At 47.5% G+C, this 18,654-nt stretch overlaps 1 protein-coding gene across 7 annotated transcripts in view; it reads left to right on the plus strand.

Annotated features, from left to right (window-relative positions):
- The first annotated feature begins 828 nt into the window (after window positions 1-828).
- LOC147124155 (inorganic pyrophosphatase-like) overlaps window positions 829-18,654 on the plus strand; it is a 246,223-nt gene continuing 228,397 nt past the window's right edge. For 3 of the 7 annotated variants that reach the window (XM_085982947.1, XM_085982942.1, XM_085982967.1), the window contains exons 1-2: window positions 829-1,086; window positions 16,739-16,803. In XM_085982947.1, coding sequence (XP_085839073.1) covers window positions 921-1,086; window positions 16,739-16,803 — 231 coding nt within the window. In that variant the 5' untranslated portion in view covers window positions 829-920. The remainder of the gene's footprint in view (window positions 1,087-16,738; window positions 16,804-18,654) is intronic. The other 4 variants (XM_085982932.1, XM_085982958.1, XM_085982984.1 and 1 more) reach the window with 2 other exon arrangements.

Raw genomic sequence — 18,654 nt, forward strand, 5'->3', positions numbered from 1 at the left:
TGGTTGGGCCGCTTTTTCTTTTGTGTTTATGCGCCAGAAAGGAATGTATAACTGTTGCAATTCATGCATTCATTCCTTAAATGTTAGCCATTGCCTATCCACCGACATGCCTTTTAATGAAACTCCCCAATCTATCATAGCCAACTCACTCCTCATACCATCGTAGTTTCCTTTGTTTAGATTTCGGATTGGACTACTTCACTTTCCATCTTAATGAAGAATCCTATCATGTTATGGTCATTCTTCCCTAAAAGGACCCCGCACAAGAAGATTATTAATTAACCCCTTCTCATTGCACAATACCCAATCTAGGATAGCCTGTTCCCTAATACAAAAACAAAATACTGCGGATGCTAGAAATCTGAAATAAAAACAGAAAATTCTGGAAATACTCACCTGTGGAGAGAGAAACAGAGTTAACGTTTCAGGTCAATGACCCTTCATCAGAACTGTTCCCTAGTTGGCTCCTCAACGTACTGGTCTTAAAAACCATCTCCTATACACTCCAGGAATTCATCCTCCACAGTATTATTGCTAATTTAGTTTGGCTAGTCTATATGTAGATTAAAGTCACCCATGATTATTGTAGTATCCTTGTTAAATGCATCTCTAATTTCCTGTTTGATGCCGTCCCCTACATTACCCGTTAATGCCCAGCAGCAGGCGCTGACGACACTATGACCAGCAGCGGCCTTGGTTGTGAGGGGATGCAGTTGCCAGGATCCGCCAGCAGGGGGCGTTACGGAGGCGCAGATTGCCGATTGAGCGCTAGGAGGCGACGTGTCGGCGTGATTGGGTACCTCGCCCCAGAGATGGAGTCACGGTCAGATGTCACTTCCGGTCGGAGCAGCTCAGGGAACGAGTGTCGACACAACGATTCCCCCGTTCGCCTGTAGCCGGGTATTGTTTCCGCCACCGGCATGCGCGCTGGTTTGCCCCTCATTCATGGTGCTCGGTGGCTGTTCGGATTGGGAAACAGTTCGGAAGCCGAGGTCCTGGCCCGTCGCTGCGGCGGGAGGATGCGCCATCGCTACGGGATGGAGGAGCGTGGACATCCGTGGACTCCGAGCCATCTTGTTTACCTGAGTAAGTGGCTTCGGCAGCAGGTGTGACTTAGGAGGTTAAAGATCACCCGGCGGCTCTCGGGCCCGAGCAGAAGTGAAAGCCGCAGCTCGAGCCGCCGTTGGGTGTCCTGTTGCTAAGTGACGTCAGGGCCTGCATGGACCCTCGCGCCGGCTTTAAATTATTTCAGAACGACACGGCCTGTGCTCGCGGGGTGTGAGGTCGAACCCGATTACTGGGCAGCCCCGCCCCCTCCCCGCGAGACAACCAGCCCCGCCCCCTCCCCGCGAGACAACCAGCCCCGCCCCCGCCCCGCGAGACAACCAGCCCCGCCCCCGCCCCGCGAGACAACCAGCCCCGCCCCCTCCCCGCGAGACAACCAGCCGCGCCCCCCGCCCTGTTAACCCGCGAGACAACCAGCCCCGCCCCCGCCCCGCGAGACAACCAGCCCCGCCCCCGCCCCGCGAGACAACCAGCCCCGCCCCCTCCCCGCGAGACAACCAGCCGCGCCCCCCGCCCTGTTAACCCGCGAGACAACCAGCCCCGCCCCCTCCCCGCGAGACAACCAGCCCCCCCTCTGTTAACTAGCCCCTCCCTCCAGCTCTTACACCTCCCCTCCCCCAGTGCCAACACCCCCTTAATCTCCGAGTACAACAGCCTCCCTCAACCCTGACTACCAGATCCCCACTGACCAATATCCCAGTGCCAGAGCCTTCAATACCAGTGCCACACATAGACCCAAGTACCAGTGTTCCGAGAACCAGATCCCTGAGCATCAGCATCGCCTTCATCCCCCAATACCAGTGGCCCCACTACCAGCCATTACTCCAAGTTGACAATGCAGCTAATGTAGTTTTAGCCCTTCTGTTGGACTGCATAGTCCAATAGTTGAAACAGGCAGAGCTATAATACTCTATGGCACTGTTGATAATTGATTGGCCAAAAATTTAATCCATTAATGGAATCTGGAGACTTATCACTTGGAGCTGGGATTCTTGTTTCCAATAACCCTGAAAACTAACAGCAAGGGTGGTCCCAGCTGGAAGCTTAACAGTTGTGAACTGATAAACTGCAGCAGTACCCCGGCCACACTTGGGAGTTGCTACATGTTGATTCTACGAAACTACCTAAGCTGTGGATTTTAGTAAGTGTGGTTTGTATCTGCAGGTAGAGATTGGATAAACGGAAACACTACAGTAGATTTCTCTATTGAATTGGAGACGTAAACATGATGGGTATCTGCGTGTTTCAGGCACCCTGCAAGTCAAAATAACACCGATTAATTGATGATTCATCTCATTGCTGTTTAAAGAAAGAACTTGCATTTATGTAGCCCCTTTTACAACCTCGGGATATCCCAAAGCTCTTTACAGCCAATAAAGTACTTTAGTCACTCTTGTAATGTAGTAAGTGCTTCAGCCAATTTGTGCACAGCAAGGCCCCACAAACAGGTGTGAGATAAATGACCAGGTGCCATTTAGTGTTATTGATTGAGGGATAAATATGGGCCAGGACACCAGGGAGAACTGCCTTGCTCCTCATCAAATAGTGTCATTGTGTAGCGGTTTGTGTAGATCGCCACTAAATAAGAGAGTTTGACTTCGACGAACTATTAACAAGTTGTTTATTTACAGGAACAGACTAATTACATCAGGTAAGATGGCTGACTGTAGGAGCACCGTGGTATAGGTCTTCTCCCAGCGGAGACTCCACGAGGACTGAGTTCGCAGTCCTGTGGGGAGCGTGATGACGTCATCGCGTTTGTGTTGTGACGTCATCACGTTCACGTTTCCCGCGCTTAGGGCGTCACGTGATGCGCGTCGTCACGTTTGCCCGCGCCTGGGGCAGTCACGTGATTGCGTCGCTGGCCGAGGTCGCGAGGCCGGGCTGTGCCGGTGCTTGCCGTGGGAGCGGAAGATCGCGTCGCTCCCGTCGGCTGGCCATTGAGGCCGAAGACGCTAGGCCGGGCTGTGCCGGCGGCCGTCCTAGAAGGCCGAGTCGGGCCGGCGGCCGTGGCACGCACGTCACGTCGTACGTGACGTGACGTCATCACGTTAGGGTGAATCTTAAAGGGGCAATGGCCCCAACAGGTAAGTTAAAAGGGCAACGGCCCCAAAAGGTAAGTTAAACATACAGTAAGGTAAGTTAAAGGGAATTATGTGTCTTTATGTAAGGTACAACTGGTGGTACCGCCACAGTTGGATCTTTTATGTCCACTCCGTTCCTGGCTTTTTTTCATAGAACTCGTTCCGTTCCTGGCTTTTTTTCCACAGAGCCCGCTCCGTTCCCGGCTTTTTTTCAGAGCCCGCTCCGTTCCCGGCTTTTTTTCAGAGCCCGCTCCGTTCCCGGCTTTTTTTCACAGAGCCCGCTCCGTTCCCGGCTTTTTTTCAGAGCCCGCTCCGTTCCCGGCTTTTTTCCACAGAGCCCGCTCCGTTCCCGGCTTTTTTCCACAGAGCCCGCTCCGTTCCCGGCTTTTTTCCACAGAGCCCGCTCCGTTCCCGGCTTTTTTCCACAGAGCCCGTTCCGTTCCCGGCTTTTTTTCAGAGCCCGCTCCGTTCCCGGCTTTTTTCCACAGAGCCCGCTCCGTTCCCGGCTTTTTTTCCACAGAGCCCGTTCCGTTCCCGGCTTTTTTTCACAGAGCCCGCTCCGTTCCTGGCTTTTTTTCACAGAGCCCGCTCCGTTCCCGGCTTTTTTTCATAGAACTCGTTCCGTTCCCGGCTTTTTTTCACAGAGCCCGCTCCGTTCCTGGCTTTTTTTCACAGAGCCCGCTCCATTCCTGGTTTTTTTTCACAGAGCCTGCTCCGTTCCTGGCTTTTTTTTCCACAGAGCCCGCTCCGTTCCTGGCTTTTTTTCATGGAACTCGTTCCGTTCCCGGCTTTTTTTCACAGAGCCCGCTCCGTTCCCGGCTTTTTTTCACGGAGCCCGCTCCGTTCCCGGCTTTTTTTCCACGGAGCCCGCTCCGTTCCCGGCTTTTTTTCCACAGAGCCCGCTCCGTTCCCGGCTTTTTTTCACGGAGCCCGCTCCGTTCCCGGCTTTTTTTCCACAGAGCCCGCTGCATTCCCGGCTTTTTTCCCCAGAGCCCGTGACTCGCGAAGCGAATGACCAAAAAACATTTAGACTGCGCGTGCGCAACTGCCTCAACTTCATTGGCAGCAGTCGCTGCCTTTACTGTATGCATTACACTTCAAAGCACTAAAGAAATACACGTTTTTTTTCTTGACACATGTATTGGTTGCTTGTTTAAAAAAATTAAATTTTCCTGACAAAGAAATACACTAGCAACAAAGGTGGTTGGTAGTCATCCCTGATGTTTGAGTACCTAGGGAGATGGGGGTATTCCTTGGACAAATCAGTGCAGTGCAGAGCTAATGCTGCATTGTCAGTGGTGCCATCCTTCAGATGGGACATTGAAGTGAGTCCCTATCTAATATTCTGGTGGTTCAGGCAGATAATAAAGATTCCATGGTACTATTGAGAGAACAACAGGAAGCTTTCCCAGTGTCCTGGCCAACGTTCTTCCCTCAACGAACACCACCAAAAGTGTATTAATTGGTCAGTCATCTTAACTGGTCAGTCATCTCATTGTTGTTTATGGGACATTTCAGTGTGTAAAATTGCTGCCTCATTCACCTACTCTCACAATGACTGAATTGCTTTGAAGTGCATTGTACCTGAACTGCTTTGAGACATTTCTGAGACACGTGATAAGATGCTATATAAATGCGAGTCCTTTCAATGACACTCTAGCACCATCGAAAATCAATTTCTTAAGAAATAGTAACGAGAATTCAACATGTAGAAGGGCAAAGACATTACTGTCACATTCTTGGATTTTTATACCTGATGTTTTCTTGGGTTCAGCATCACCTGCTGTTCTCTAAAGTGGGCTTTATCTGCCTTTGTCTACCCAATTGCGAGCTAGCAGAGGCCAAGGGCAGCGAAAGATTTGAGGGGACTGAGATTCCTGAAGATCAGCTGTGCTACTGGAAGTGCGCCAGGTTGGGACATCTGGCTGCCAGTGTGTCCTGGCATTGAACTTATGCCAAATCCTGGGGACGGGATCATTTACATAGGAAGAGATGGGAAGCTGCACCTGTAGAGGTGCATCAGTTCAGAGGCAGCCATCTCCCTGAGGTGATGGAAGTCATCCTGCCGCCCCGATGGAGAGATCTCGAGGCGTGGGAAGGACAGAAGAGAAAAGCATCCAGAATTGCAGGAGCACTCTTTTGTGTGGCAAGGTGACAGTATATAAAAGGTCATCGATCTCAGCAGGCATTGGTCCTACTGGGCCTATCATAAGAACATAAGAACATAAGAAATAGGAGCAGGAGTAGGCCATACAGCCCCTCGGGCCTGCTCCGCCATTCAATAGGATCATGGCTGATCTGAATCTAGACTCATGTCCACTTCCCTGCCCTCTCCCCGTAACCCCTAATTCCCTTATCTGCTAGGACAATGTCTATCTCCATTTTAAATTTATTTAATGTTGCAGCTTCCACAGCTCTCTGGGGTAGCAAATTCCATAGATTTACTACCCTCTGAGTGAAGAAGTTTCTCCTCATCTCACTTTTGAAAGGGCAGCCCCTTATTCTAAGATTATGCCCCCTAGTTCTAGTCTCACCCATCAGTGGAAACATCCTCACCGCATCCACCCGATCAAGCCCCCTCACAATCTTATATGTTTCGATAAGATCGCCTCTCATTCTTCTGAACTCCAATGAGTAGAGTCCCAACCTACTCAACCTTTCCTCATACGTCAACCCCCTCATCTCTGGAATCAACCGAGTGAACCTTCTCTGAACCGCCTCGAGAGCAAGTATATCTTTTCTTAAATATGGAAACCAAAACTGCACGCAGTATTCCAGGTGTGGCCTCACCAATACCTTGTATAACTGCAGCAAGACTTCCCTGTTTTTATACTCCATTCCTCTTGCAATAAAAGCCAAGATTCCATTGGCTTTCCTGATCACCTGCTGTACCTGCATACTAACTTTTTGTGTTTCATGTACCAGGACCCCCAGATCCCTTTGTACTGTAGCACTTTGCAGTTTCTCTCCATTTAGATAATAACTTGCTCTTTGATTTTTTTCTGCCAAAGTGCATAACCTCACACTTTCCAACATATCAGGTGGTGTACAGGTGGAATTCCTGGGGTAGCTTGGCAGTGCCCTGATAGCTGGTCGTGCATAGAGTCATAGAGTTATACAGCACAGAAAGGCCCTTCGGCCCATCGTGTCCACGCTGGCCATCAAGCCCTGTCTATTCTAATCCCATTTTCCAGCACTTGGTCCGTAGCCTTGTATGCTATGGCATTTCGAGTGCTCATCTAAATGCTTCTTGAATGTTGTGAGGGTTCCTGCCTCTACCACCCTTTCAGGCAGTGAGTTCCAGATTCCAACCACCCTCTGGGTGAAAAAGTTTTTCCTCAAATCCCCTCTAAATCTCCTGCCCCTTAGCTTGAAACTATGCCCCCTGGTTATTGACCCCTCTACTAAGGGGAAAAGCTCCTTTCTATCTACACCCCTCATAATTTTGTACACTTCAATCAGGTCCCCCCTCAGCCTTCTCTGCTCTAAGGAAAACAACCCCAGCCTGTCCAGTCTCTCTTCATAGCTGAAGCGCTCCAGCCCAGGTAACATCCTAGTGAATCTCCTCTGCACCCTCTCCAATGCAATCACATCCCTCCTATAGTGTGGTGACCAGAACTGCACACAGTATTCCAGCTGTGGCCTAACTAGCGTTTTGTACAGCTCCATCATAACCTCCCTGCTCTTATATGCTATGCCTCGGCTAATGAAGGCAAGTATCCCATATGCCTTTTTAACCACCTTATCTACCTGTCCTGCTGCCTTCAGGGATCTATGTACATGCACACCAAGGTTCCTCTGATCCTCTGTCCTTCCTAGGATCCTACCATTCATTGTGTATTCCCTTGCCTTGTTTATCCTCCCAAAATGCATCACCTCACACTTTTCAGGGTTAAATTCCATTTACCACTGTTCTGCCCATCTAACCATCTCGTCTATATCGTCCTGTAGCCTGAGGCTTCCCTCCTCGCTATTTACCACTCCACCATCATGTCATCTGCGAACTTACTGATCATACCTCCTACATTCATATCTAAATCATTATTGTACACTACAAACAGCAAAGGACCCAGCACCGATCCCTGCGGTACACCACTGGACACAGGCTTCCAGTTACAAAAACAACCTTCGACCATCACCCTCTGCCTTCTGCCACTAAGCCAATTTTGGATCCAATGTGCCAAATTGCCCTGGATCCCATGGGCTCGTACCTTCTTGACCAGCCTCCCATGTGGGACTTTGTCGAGCCTTACTGAAGTCCATGTAGACTACATCAACTGCACTACCCTCATCCACACACAGTCACCCCCTCGAAAAATTCAATCAAATTGGTCAGACATGATCTCCCCCTGACAAAGCTATGCTGACTATCCCTGATTAATCCCTGCCTCTCCAAGTGGAGACTAATTCTGTCCCTCAGAAATGTTTCCAATAATTTCCCTACCACTGATGTTAGGCTCACTGGCCTGTAATTCCCTGGTTTATCCCGACTACCCTTCTTGAACAATGGTACTACGTTCAATGTTCTCCAGTCCTCTGGCACCTCCCCTGTGGCCTGAGAGGTTCTGGAAATTTGTGCAATCTCCTCCCTTGCCCCTCACAGCAGCCTAGGATACATCCCGTCAGGGTCTGGGGCTTTATCCACTTTTAAGCCCGCTAAAACCTCCTCCCTCTCAATAGTAATTTGTTCAAGTATATCACAATCCCCCTGCCTGATTTCTATGCCTACATCACCCTTCTCCATAGTGAACACAATGCAAAATATTCATTTAAAACCTCACCTACATCTTCCGGCTCTGCATACAGATTGCCACTTTGGTCCCTAATGGGCCCGACTCTTTCCCTGGTTATCCTCTTGCCCTTAATATACTTATAAAACACCTTGGGATTTTCCTTTATTTTGCCCGCCAGTGTTTTTTCATGCCCCCTCTTCGCTCTCCTAATTTATTTTTTAAGTACCCCCCTGCACTTTCTATACTCCTCTAGGGCTTCCACTGTTTTTAGTCCTTTGTATCTGCCAAAAGCCTCCCTTTTTTCCCTAATCCATTCTTGTATATCCCTTGACATCCAGGGTTCCCTGGGCTTGTTGGTCCCACCCTTGACCTTTACGGGAACATGTTGGCGTTGCACTCTCTCTATTTCTTTTCTGAAAGACTCCCATTGCTCTGATGTGGATTTTCCTACAAGTAGCTGATCCCATAGAAACATAGAAGATAGGAGCAGGAGTAGGCCATTCGGCCCCTCGAGCCTGCTCCGCCATTCAATGCGATCATGGCTGATCATCCAAATTCAGTACCCGGTCCCTGCCCTCTCCCCATACGCCTTGATCCCTTTAGCCTTAAGAAATATATCCAACTCCTTCTTGAATATATTTAATGCATTGGCCTCTACTGCCTTCTGTGGTAGAGAATTCCACAGGTTCACCACTCTCTGGGTGAAGAAATTCCTCCTCATTTCTGTCCTAAATAGCCTACCCCTTATCCTTAGACTGTGACCCCTGGTTCTGGACTCCCTGACCATTGGGAAATCCTTCCTGCATCTAGTCTGTCCAGTCCTGTCAGAATTTTATAAGTTTCAATGAGATCCCCTCTCATTCTTCTAAACTCCAGCGAGTACAAGCCCAATCGACCCAACCTCTCCTCATACGTCATTCCTGCCATCCCAGGTATCAGCCTGGTGAATCTTCACTGAACTCCTTCCATGGCAAGAACATCCTTCCTCAGATAAGGCGACCAAAACTGCACACAATACTCAAGATGTGGTCTCACCAAGGCCCTGTACAACTGCAGCAAGACATCCTTGTTCCTGTACTCAAACCCTCTCGCTACAAAGGCCAACATACCATTTGCCTTCTTAACCGCCTGCTGCACCTGCATGCTTACCTTCAGCGACTGGTGCACAAGGACACCCAGGTCTCGTTACACTTCCCCTTCTCCCAATCTATTGCCATTCAGATAATAATCTGCCTTCCTGTTTTTGCCACCAAAGTGGATAACCTCACATTTATCCATGTTATATTGTATCTGCCATGCTTCTGCCCAATCACCCAACCTGTCCAAATCATCCTGTAGTTTCTCGGCATCCTCCTCACAGCGCACACGCCCACCCAGCTTTGTGTCGTCTGCAAATTTGGAGATACTACATCTAGTTCCCTTGTCTAGATCATTAATATATTTTGTGAATAGCTGGGGTCCAAAGACCGATCCCTGCGGTACCCCACTAGTCACTGCCTGCCACTCGGAAAAAGACCCGTTTATTCCAACTCGGCTAGAGAACTGGTTGGCAGACAGAAAGCAAAGTCAATACCTTGCCCCCGATCCCATGTGCCTTAACTTTACACGCTAATCTCTGATGCGGGACCTTATCGAAAGCCTTCTGAAAGTCCAAATACACCACATCCACTGGTTCTCCCTTAGCTATTTTACTAGTTAGATCCTCAAAAAATTCCAGTAGATTAGTCAAGCACGATTTACCTTTTGTAAATCCATGTTGACTTTGTCCGATCCTGTCACTGTTTTCCAAGTGTTCTGCTGTTACATCTTTTATAATGGACTCTAGCATTTTCCCCACTACCGATGTCAGGCTTATCCCAGTCCATTTTGGCCAGATCCTGCCTTATCATATTAAAATCGGCCTTCCCCCAATTTAGAACCTTTATTTCCGGTCCATCATTGTCCTTTTCCATAACTACCTTAAATCTCACTGAATTATGGTCACTGTCATCAAAATGCTCTCCTACTGACACATCTACCACTTGCCCGGCTACATTCCCTAGAATTAGGTCCAGTACCACCCCCTCTCTTGTAGGACTTTCTACATGCTGGCTCAAAAAGCTCTCCTGGATGCACTTTAAGAATTCCGCACCCTCTAAGCCTTTCACACTCTGACTATCCCAGTTAATATTGGGGAAGTTGAAATCCCCTACTATTATTACCCTATTGGCCCAGAAATTTGGGTCGGGGGCTTCCCGCTGGTGTAAGCCCCTGACCTGCACTTACCTTGCGCGCCGGCAGTTGAGCTGTAGGGCCCCATGGAATTCCGCTCCGGGGCCTGGCCCAGCTGCCGGCGCGCTGTGCTTGCGTGTCCCAGGGGCGTAGTTAGTGCGATGCGTCCCCTGGGATCACGTGAGCCATGGGCAGCCAATCGGAGGAGGGAAAAGCCCATTCATAAGATTGACAGGTAGACCTGTCAAAACTTATAAATACTACGGGCCCAAAATAGCAGTAAACCTTCAAATAATTTTTTTTTTAAATCATACTTTTTAAATAAAATATAAATTCCATTAAATAACTATTTTAAACAATTTAAATTTTTGAAAAAAATAATTTTATATTATAATGGGGCTAAAAATAAACTTACCTTGCTTTAAAGTATTTAAAAATAATAAACCTGTGGAAATTTTTTTTAAATTTTAATTAATTGACCACTTACCTTGCAAAAAGCAGGCCTTACGCCTGCTTTTTAAATGTGTAAATCCTGCAGGCTTACCCTCCCGGGAAAACCTGTAAAAAATTTTAAAAAAAAACTAAGTTCAAAGCGCACGCGCAGCCTCCCCTGCGCGCGCGTTCGACCTCTGAACCTCTTCGTTCAGAGGATCGGAAGTGCCGGTTTCCCGTGCATGCAGGAAACCGGCAATTCCATTCGGCCGACGGGTGAGTACCCCGTGCGTACTCACCCGGGGAGAGCTGAATTTCTGGGCCATTATTTCTACACTTCTCTGAGATTTGCCTACATATCTGTTCCTCTATCTCCCCCTTACTGTTTGGGGGCCTATAGTACACCCCCAGCAAAGTGCTTTCCCCCTTTTTGTTTTTATGTTCTACCCATATGGCCTCATTAGACCCCCCTCTGTCTCGCCTGAAGATTCTATACCCCGGAATATTGAGCTCAACCATGTCTCTGTGAAAGCAACAATATCATACTCCCATGTGTTCATCAACACCTTCAATTCATCTGCCTTACTCGCAAGACTCCTTGCATTAAAATAAATGCCATCCAGCCTTGCCATACTCCCTTGTGCCATTACATATTTGCTCTGCCTTCCAGGCTGACTTGTTTTTTCCTCTATATTTGGCTGTGCATCACCCCCTACTATAGCTCCACTCCATATCCCATCCCCCTGCCAAGTTAGTTTAAACCCCCCCCCCCAACAGCACTAGCAAACCTCCCCGCAAGGATGTTGGTCCCGTTCCGGTTCAGGTGCAACCCATCTGACTTGTACAGGTCCCACCTTCCCCAGAAGCAGACCCAGTGATCCAGGAAACTAAAGCCCTCCCTCCTGCATCAACTCTTTAGCCACGCATTCATCTGCTCTATCCTCCTATTCCTATACTCACTAGCACGTGGCACCGGGAGTAATCCAGGGATTACAACCTTTGAGGTCCTGCTTTTTAATCTGCTACCTAGCTCCCTAAATTCTTGTTGCAGGACCTCATCCCTCTTTCTATCCATGTCGTTGGTACCAATGTGAACCACGACCTCTGACTGTTCACCCTCCCCCTTCAGAATGCCCTGCAGCCGTTCAGTGATGTCCTTGACCCTGGCACCAGGGAGGCAACATACCATCCTGGAGCCACGTCTGTGGTCACAGAAACATCTATCTGTTCCCCTTATGATAGAATCCCCTATCACTATTGCTCTCCCACTCTTTTTCCTTCCCTCCTGTGCAGCTGAGCCACTCATAGTGCCACGGACTTGGCTCTTGCTGCATTCCCCTGAGAAACCATCTCCCCCAGCAGTATCCAAAATGGAAATTCTGTTGGAGAGGGAGATACATAGAAACATAGAAGATAGGAGCAGGAGTAGGCCATTCGGCCCCTCGAGCCTGCTCCGCTATTCGATGAGATCATGGCTGATCATCCAAACTCAGTACCCCGTACCTGCCTTCTCCCCATATCCCTTGATACCTTTAGCTCTAAGAAATATATCTAACTCCTTCTTGAATATATTTAAAGACTTGGCCTCAACCGCCTTCTGTGGTAGAGAATTCCACAGGTTCACCACTCTCTGGGTGAAGAAATTCTTCCTCATCTCTGTCCTAAATGGCTTACCCCTTATCCTTAGACTATGACCCCTGGTTCTGGACTCTCCGACCATCGGGAACATTCTACCTACATCTAGTTTGTCCAGACCTGTCAGAATTTTATAAGTTTCGATGAGATCCCCTCTCATTCTTCTAAACTCCAGCGAGTATAAGCCCAATCGACCCAATCTCTCCTCCTACGTCATTCCTGCCATCCCAGGGATCAGCCTTGTGAATCTTCGCTGAACTCCTTCCATGGCAAGAACATCCTTCCTCAGATAAGGTGACCAAAACTGCACACAGTACTCAAGGTGTGGTCTCACCAAGGCCCTGTACAACTGCAGCAGGACATCCTTGCTCCTGTACTCAAACCCTTTTGCTATGAAGGCCAACATACCATTTGCCTTCTTCACTGCCTGCTGCACCTGCATGCTTACCTTCAGCGACTGGTGCACAAGGACACCCAGGTCTCGTCGCACTTCCCCTTCTCCCAATCTATTGCCATTCAGATAATAGTCTGCCTTTCTGTTTTTGACACCAAAGTGGATAACCTCGCATTTATCCAGGACCCAGGGGACTCCTGCACTACCTTCCTGGTTTTTTTACTTTGTCTGGCAGTCACCCATTTCCTGTCTGCCTGTGCACTCTTTACATGCGGTGTGACCACCTCGTTAAATGTGCTATCCACGAAGATCTCAGCTTCGCGGATGCTCCACAGTGACTCCAGCCACAGCTCCAGCTCTGAAACACGGATTTCGAGTAGCTGCAGCTGGAGACACTTCCTGCACATGTGTTCGCCCTGGACACCGAAAGTGTCCCTGACTTCCCACATAGCACAGGAGGAGTACTCCACTGTGCAGAGCTGCCCTGCCATGTCCTACCCTTAATTTACTCCCTTTACTTCCTGTGGTAAACCACTTTTACCGTTCACTATCGTTACACTATAGTTATCACTGTTAGATCGTTTCCCTATAGTTATCACTGTTCACATTGTTGTATCACTGTACGAGGTCGCCTCTTGTCACGCTGCTATACCTGGGCTGACCACTGCCGACTCCGCCCATGGCTCCACCTACCTGCCCAGGTATAAAGGTGGTCGACTGGCTGGTATTCCTCCTTCTTGGATCCGATCACCCACGAGGGTGGGCTCTGTTATTTAGTCAATAAAAACCCATAGTTACTTTCTTAACTCGTCGCTTTTCATTGGACGAATTGATAGGTATATCAATTTTATTGACTAAATTTTAAAATGTCGTCACTTGAGCAGCCAAACAACCAGTCAACGGAGCAGCCAAACGACCAGCCAGACGCCCAGCTACAACAGCCACAGCAGCCGGCTTGGCTGCGAGCCCTCAAACCACCGTACCTGGATCTAAACCCACAAGCAACAAACGCAGCCCTCGACTTCAAACACTGGCTGTGCTGCTTTGAATCCTACCTGGAAGAATCCAGCGTCCCTCAGAGATCCAAACTAAGAGTTCTGACCGCCCAAGCGAGCCCTAAAGTATACGCACTCATCCAGGACATTACTACTTACGAGGCCGCTATCAACCTACTGAAACAGCAGTACCGGAGCCCGGTAAATTCCATGTATGCCAGACACCTCCTAAGATCCCGCCCGCAACAGCCAGGAGAGTCTGTAGCTGAATTTTTACGGGCGCTTTTAAATTAAAGAATATTAAATACACTAGGGACATTACTTCCCTTTAAACACTACTTACTCTAAACTAGAGACCTTACTTTGACTTTAACGACTGGACTGTAGAAATACTCACCAGTTCCTACTTACCAATCAGCTCCTTCCCTGGTTATGACATCACTTTAGCGGTTTCGCAGTTGTTGTTTGACTGCTCCCGCTCTCGGACTCTTTCCTTGGTGTAAAGTAAGAACCAATTCCTACAGGGTGAAAAGTTAGGAAAAACAAAGGCGAAGCAAGGGAGCTCCTCCTTCCACTCCTCACCTAACTCCCTGACTCACCCAACTCGCAGCACTCTGTTTAAACCGCACTCAGTCTCTGCGCTCGGTCTCTACCCAGGGCCGCTCTCGCTGCCTCTGCTGCTGGTGAGACAGGGCCACTCTCTCTCCCCCGCACTTTAAATCCTTGGTCTCTGCGCTCGGTCTCCACCCAGGGCCGTTCTAGCTGCCTCTGCTGCTGCCGCCGGATGTAAGAAGGTTGTGGGCGGAAGACGTGCCCCCCAGATCGAGACTTTTTTGATGGAGCTGAAATAGGATGGAAACCAGGCGGATATAGGTTTCTCCCTCAATCCCCCTGCCCCATGGGCCATCTGCCTGAATTGTGCTCCCAGTCCTGCCGCAGACATTTTGGGCCCAAGGTGTTCAAAAAATTAATAAAATGGCCAGAGGAGCAACTATAGTGCAGACTTTACACATTCATATTCTGGATCGCCTGGTATGACTCTTTGTGTAATCAAATGGAAGAGGCTGTTTATTGGGCTGTTTTTATCAGAATCTCCATGTTTACATCTGGCTATGCATTTGCTTACAATAAAACATGAAAATGAGAGGATATTTATGGTACAATGTGTTTGTACTTTATTGTCCCTCCCTTGAGGCTTGGTTTGGAGTTCACCCCAGACTGATGGGATCAAAGTCTCCACTTGTCTATTGATTGTATGGTTCATACATAGCATGAGTTGGGGCCGTTCAGCCCTATTCCTAGTGGGAATGTGCCAGCAGCATAAATCTATCCGGACTTTTGCCAAAGTGGTAATTTCACCCTAGAACTGGCTCAACAACAACAACAGCAGCAGCTTGTATTTATTCGTAGAAAGGAGCTTCACCAAAGCGTAATCGGACACAAATCAACACCGAGCTAAGGAAGTAGATATTATGGGCTGCATCACACTAGTGTAGGAGGGAATGATTTTTTTCAAAGTTGGAATTACAATGTTGAGGAAAAATAAAGGGAGATTCACTTGACATGTGTTTGTGCTTAAAGCTGATACTGGGTGCCCAGAGTGGAAAAATATTCCAGTCCCCAGGATTGATAGTCACCAACTCAACAAATAAAAATCACTTCACCCCCCCCCCCTCCCCCACCACCCAAAAAAATAACAGTTAAATGGAAATATAATTAGTTTAAAATAAACCCTAAAATATTAGTGATGCCACACCCAGGTATGGTCATCTGGAGTCTATTGTTTTAGTATTATCCAAAATAACAATAAAACTATTCAAATTGATCAGCCATATTTTCTACTGGGGTTGCAGAATAAACTAAACCGCTTTCCTCAGTACAGTACTAAGAGCACGACTACAGCCTTTAAAAACACTTTCAGACACAGCAAAACAAATTAGAAAGCATTTTGCCAAATGTTTAGCATTTATTAGAATCTAGCCACCTGTCTCTTTAACACAGCTAGCAATGAAATGTGAGCTTGAGATACAGCATTGCCAGGTTTTTATGGGGGCAATCTGCACCTGATCTAATACAGTGCAATTGGAAGAAATCTGTATGTAAAGCTCTCTGAATTTATTTGCATGTAATTTACATTGCTGTGCCCTTTCCAGGTGCAGAGACCAGAAAAGCTGCAGAGGAAGTTCGGGGGCAGTGATATTCAGGAGCAAAGGATTAGTGCCCATTTTACCTCTGTGTCATGCCCACTCTGGGTACTGTTTAGAAGCAGGGCAGAGAAAAGTCAGTCAGCCCCCACCAGTCGAAAGTGCTAGCTGCAGAAAAATCCATCATAAATGAACCATTGCCACGCAGTTAACTATTGTGGTTGCTTTTGGACTGGAACAACTCGCCCCTCACTCAGTGAGAAATATTTCAACAATTTTTAAAAAGTCATTTTGGAGGGAGGTTTACACAATGTGCTTATGCCAAGTGACGTCCTTCTTAAATATTGCACATCTTGAAAATCCTTGACAGTGATTCACGTAGGTCAGTTTGGGGACATGCAGCTCTGACAATCATGTTTTAATAGCTTGCCATGGAACTTGTTAACATTATAGCTATGAGATATTTTGGTACTCTTAAGTATATAGAAGATTGAGGGGTGATATAATCGAGGTATTTAAAATGATAAAAAGATTCAATAGGCTAAATAAAGAGAATCTATTTCCTCTGCTGGGGGAAACCAGAACAAGAGGGCATAATGTTAAAATTAGAGCGAGGCCATTCAGGAGTTTCTTCACACAAAGGGTAGTGGAAACTTAGAACTCTCTCCCCAAAAGGCTGTGGATGCTGGAACAATTGAAACTTTTAAGATTGAGATTGATAGATTTTTGTTAGGTAAGGCTATCAAGGGATATGGGTCAAAGGCGGATAAATGGAGTTGAGGTACAGATCAGCCATGAACTAATTACGTCCACCTGAGGGCAGATGGGGCCTTGGTTTAACGTCTCATCTGAAAGACGGCACCTCCGACAATGCAGCACTTCCTCAGTACTGCACTGGGAGAGCAGCCTAGATTTTGTGCTCAAGTCCCTGAGAAAAGACTTGAATAACAAAAATAGCCTGTATGCCACAGTAGTGGTAGGAATGTTGCTAATTCTGTCTTTGAATGATAAATGTCTAACCTTCATTGTCTCCTTCTGTTTTCAGAGAATTCTGAGGGTAAACACATTTCTCCTCTTCATGATATTCCACTTTATGCAGTGAATGACAAGGTAAATGGCGTTAGTTGGTGTTTTTGCTATATTGTGGATTAATAACCAAACTCCAAAATATTTGGTCCAAAACTGGAACCTTTTAAAGTATGAAGCAAATATTATCATGTCTCCTTATCAAAGGCATTCTCTACATCTGCAGAAAAGAAGTGACTTCTTCCTGTGCTCCATAACTGGTGTACTTTGTGTATTGGATAGTGAATCATAGAAATTTACAGCACAAAAGGAGGCCATTCAGCCCATCATGTCTGTGCCGGCCGACAAAGAGCCGTTTTGAATTCCATTTGCCACTGTTCTGACCAGTCCATTGATTATCTTCCTGCAATCTACAGCTCTCTTCTTCATTATCAACCACACGGCCAATTTTTGTATCATCTGAAAACTTCTTAATCATACTTCCTACTTTCAAGTCCAAATCATTGATATAAACCACAAAAAGCAAAGGACCCAATACTGAGCCCTGCGGAACCCCACTGGAAACAGCCTTCCAGTCACAAAAACACCCTTCGACCATTACCCTTTGTTTCCTGCCTCTGAGCCAATTTCGGATTCAACTTGCCACTTTGCCTTGGGCTTTTACTTTCATGACCAGTCTGCCATGCGGGACCTTATCAAAAGCTTTGCTAAAATTCATATGGACTACATCAAATGCACTACCCTCATCGACCCTCCTTGTTACCTCCTCAAAAAATTCAATCAAGTTAGTCAGACACGTCCTTCCCTTAACAAATCCATGCTGACTGTGCCTGATTAATCCGTGTCTTTCTAAATGAAGATTTATCCTGTCCCTCAGAACTTTTTCCAATAATTTTCCCACCACCGAGGTTAGGCTGACTGGCCTGTAATTACTCGGTCTATCCCTTTCTCCCTTTTTAAACAATGGTACCACATTAGCAGTCCTCTGGCACCACACCTATAGCCAGAGAGGATGGAAAATGATGGTCAGAGCCTCTGCTATTTCCTCTCTTACTTTTCTTAACAGGCTGGGAAACATTTCATCTGGGCCTGGGGATTTATCCACTTTCAAAGATGCTAAACCCCTTAATACTTCCTCTCTCACTATGCTTATTCCACCTAATATTTCACAATCCTCCTCCCTGATTGCAATTTCTGCATCGTCCCTCTCTCATGAAAACAGACGCAAAGGGCTCGATTTTGCCACTGGGGCGGGCTGGGGTCGTGTAATCTGCTTTTCGTGTTAGCCACCCGATTCTAAATCGATGTGGGAGAATGATGCGATTTTAACTTAAGTGGGCAATTGAGTTAAAATCATGGGAACCCATGGCCCAATTAGTTTTTTCAGTTTGAAACTTGCCTCCGATGACGTCATCATTGCTGCTGCATTTAAGGTCTGCAACAAGCCTTGCTTCTTCTGCAGACTGCCAACCTTTTGGCCTTTCATGTTAGAGGGACCTGGAGGCAGAATGAACAGCGAGAGACCTAGGTCTGCTCCCAGGTTTGACGACGTTGCCCTGCAGGCTTTAGTGGAGGGAGCAAGAGCCAATAAAGAGGTGCTCTTCCCTTCTTCAGGGAGGAAGAAGCTTCCCCAGCAAACCAAGACTGTGTGGATCCAGGTGGCCCAGGAGGTCAACTCTTTGTCGATAACCCGCAGAACCTGGCTTCAGTGCAGGAAGAGGTTTCATGACCTGCACACTGAAAAAGTGAGTATGAATTTCCCATCACCCTCAATCTGACCCTCATTGCCTCTCCTCACCAGCACTCAGCTTTAGCAATCTCTTCCTCCACATCCCACTTGACACTGACATCCATGCACCCTTACCCATTCCCTCTCTCTCTCTATGGTCACATTCACCTAACTATTCGACTATGCAGCCCTCACACTCCCAATCA

This window comes from Somniosus microcephalus, chromosome 1 (genome assembly GCF_052327205.1).
Source record: "Somniosus microcephalus isolate GS21.2 chromosome 1, FLI_Smic_1.0, whole genome shotgun sequence".
Lineage (NCBI taxonomy): Eukaryota > Metazoa > Chordata > Chondrichthyes > Squaliformes > Somniosidae > Somniosus > Somniosus microcephalus.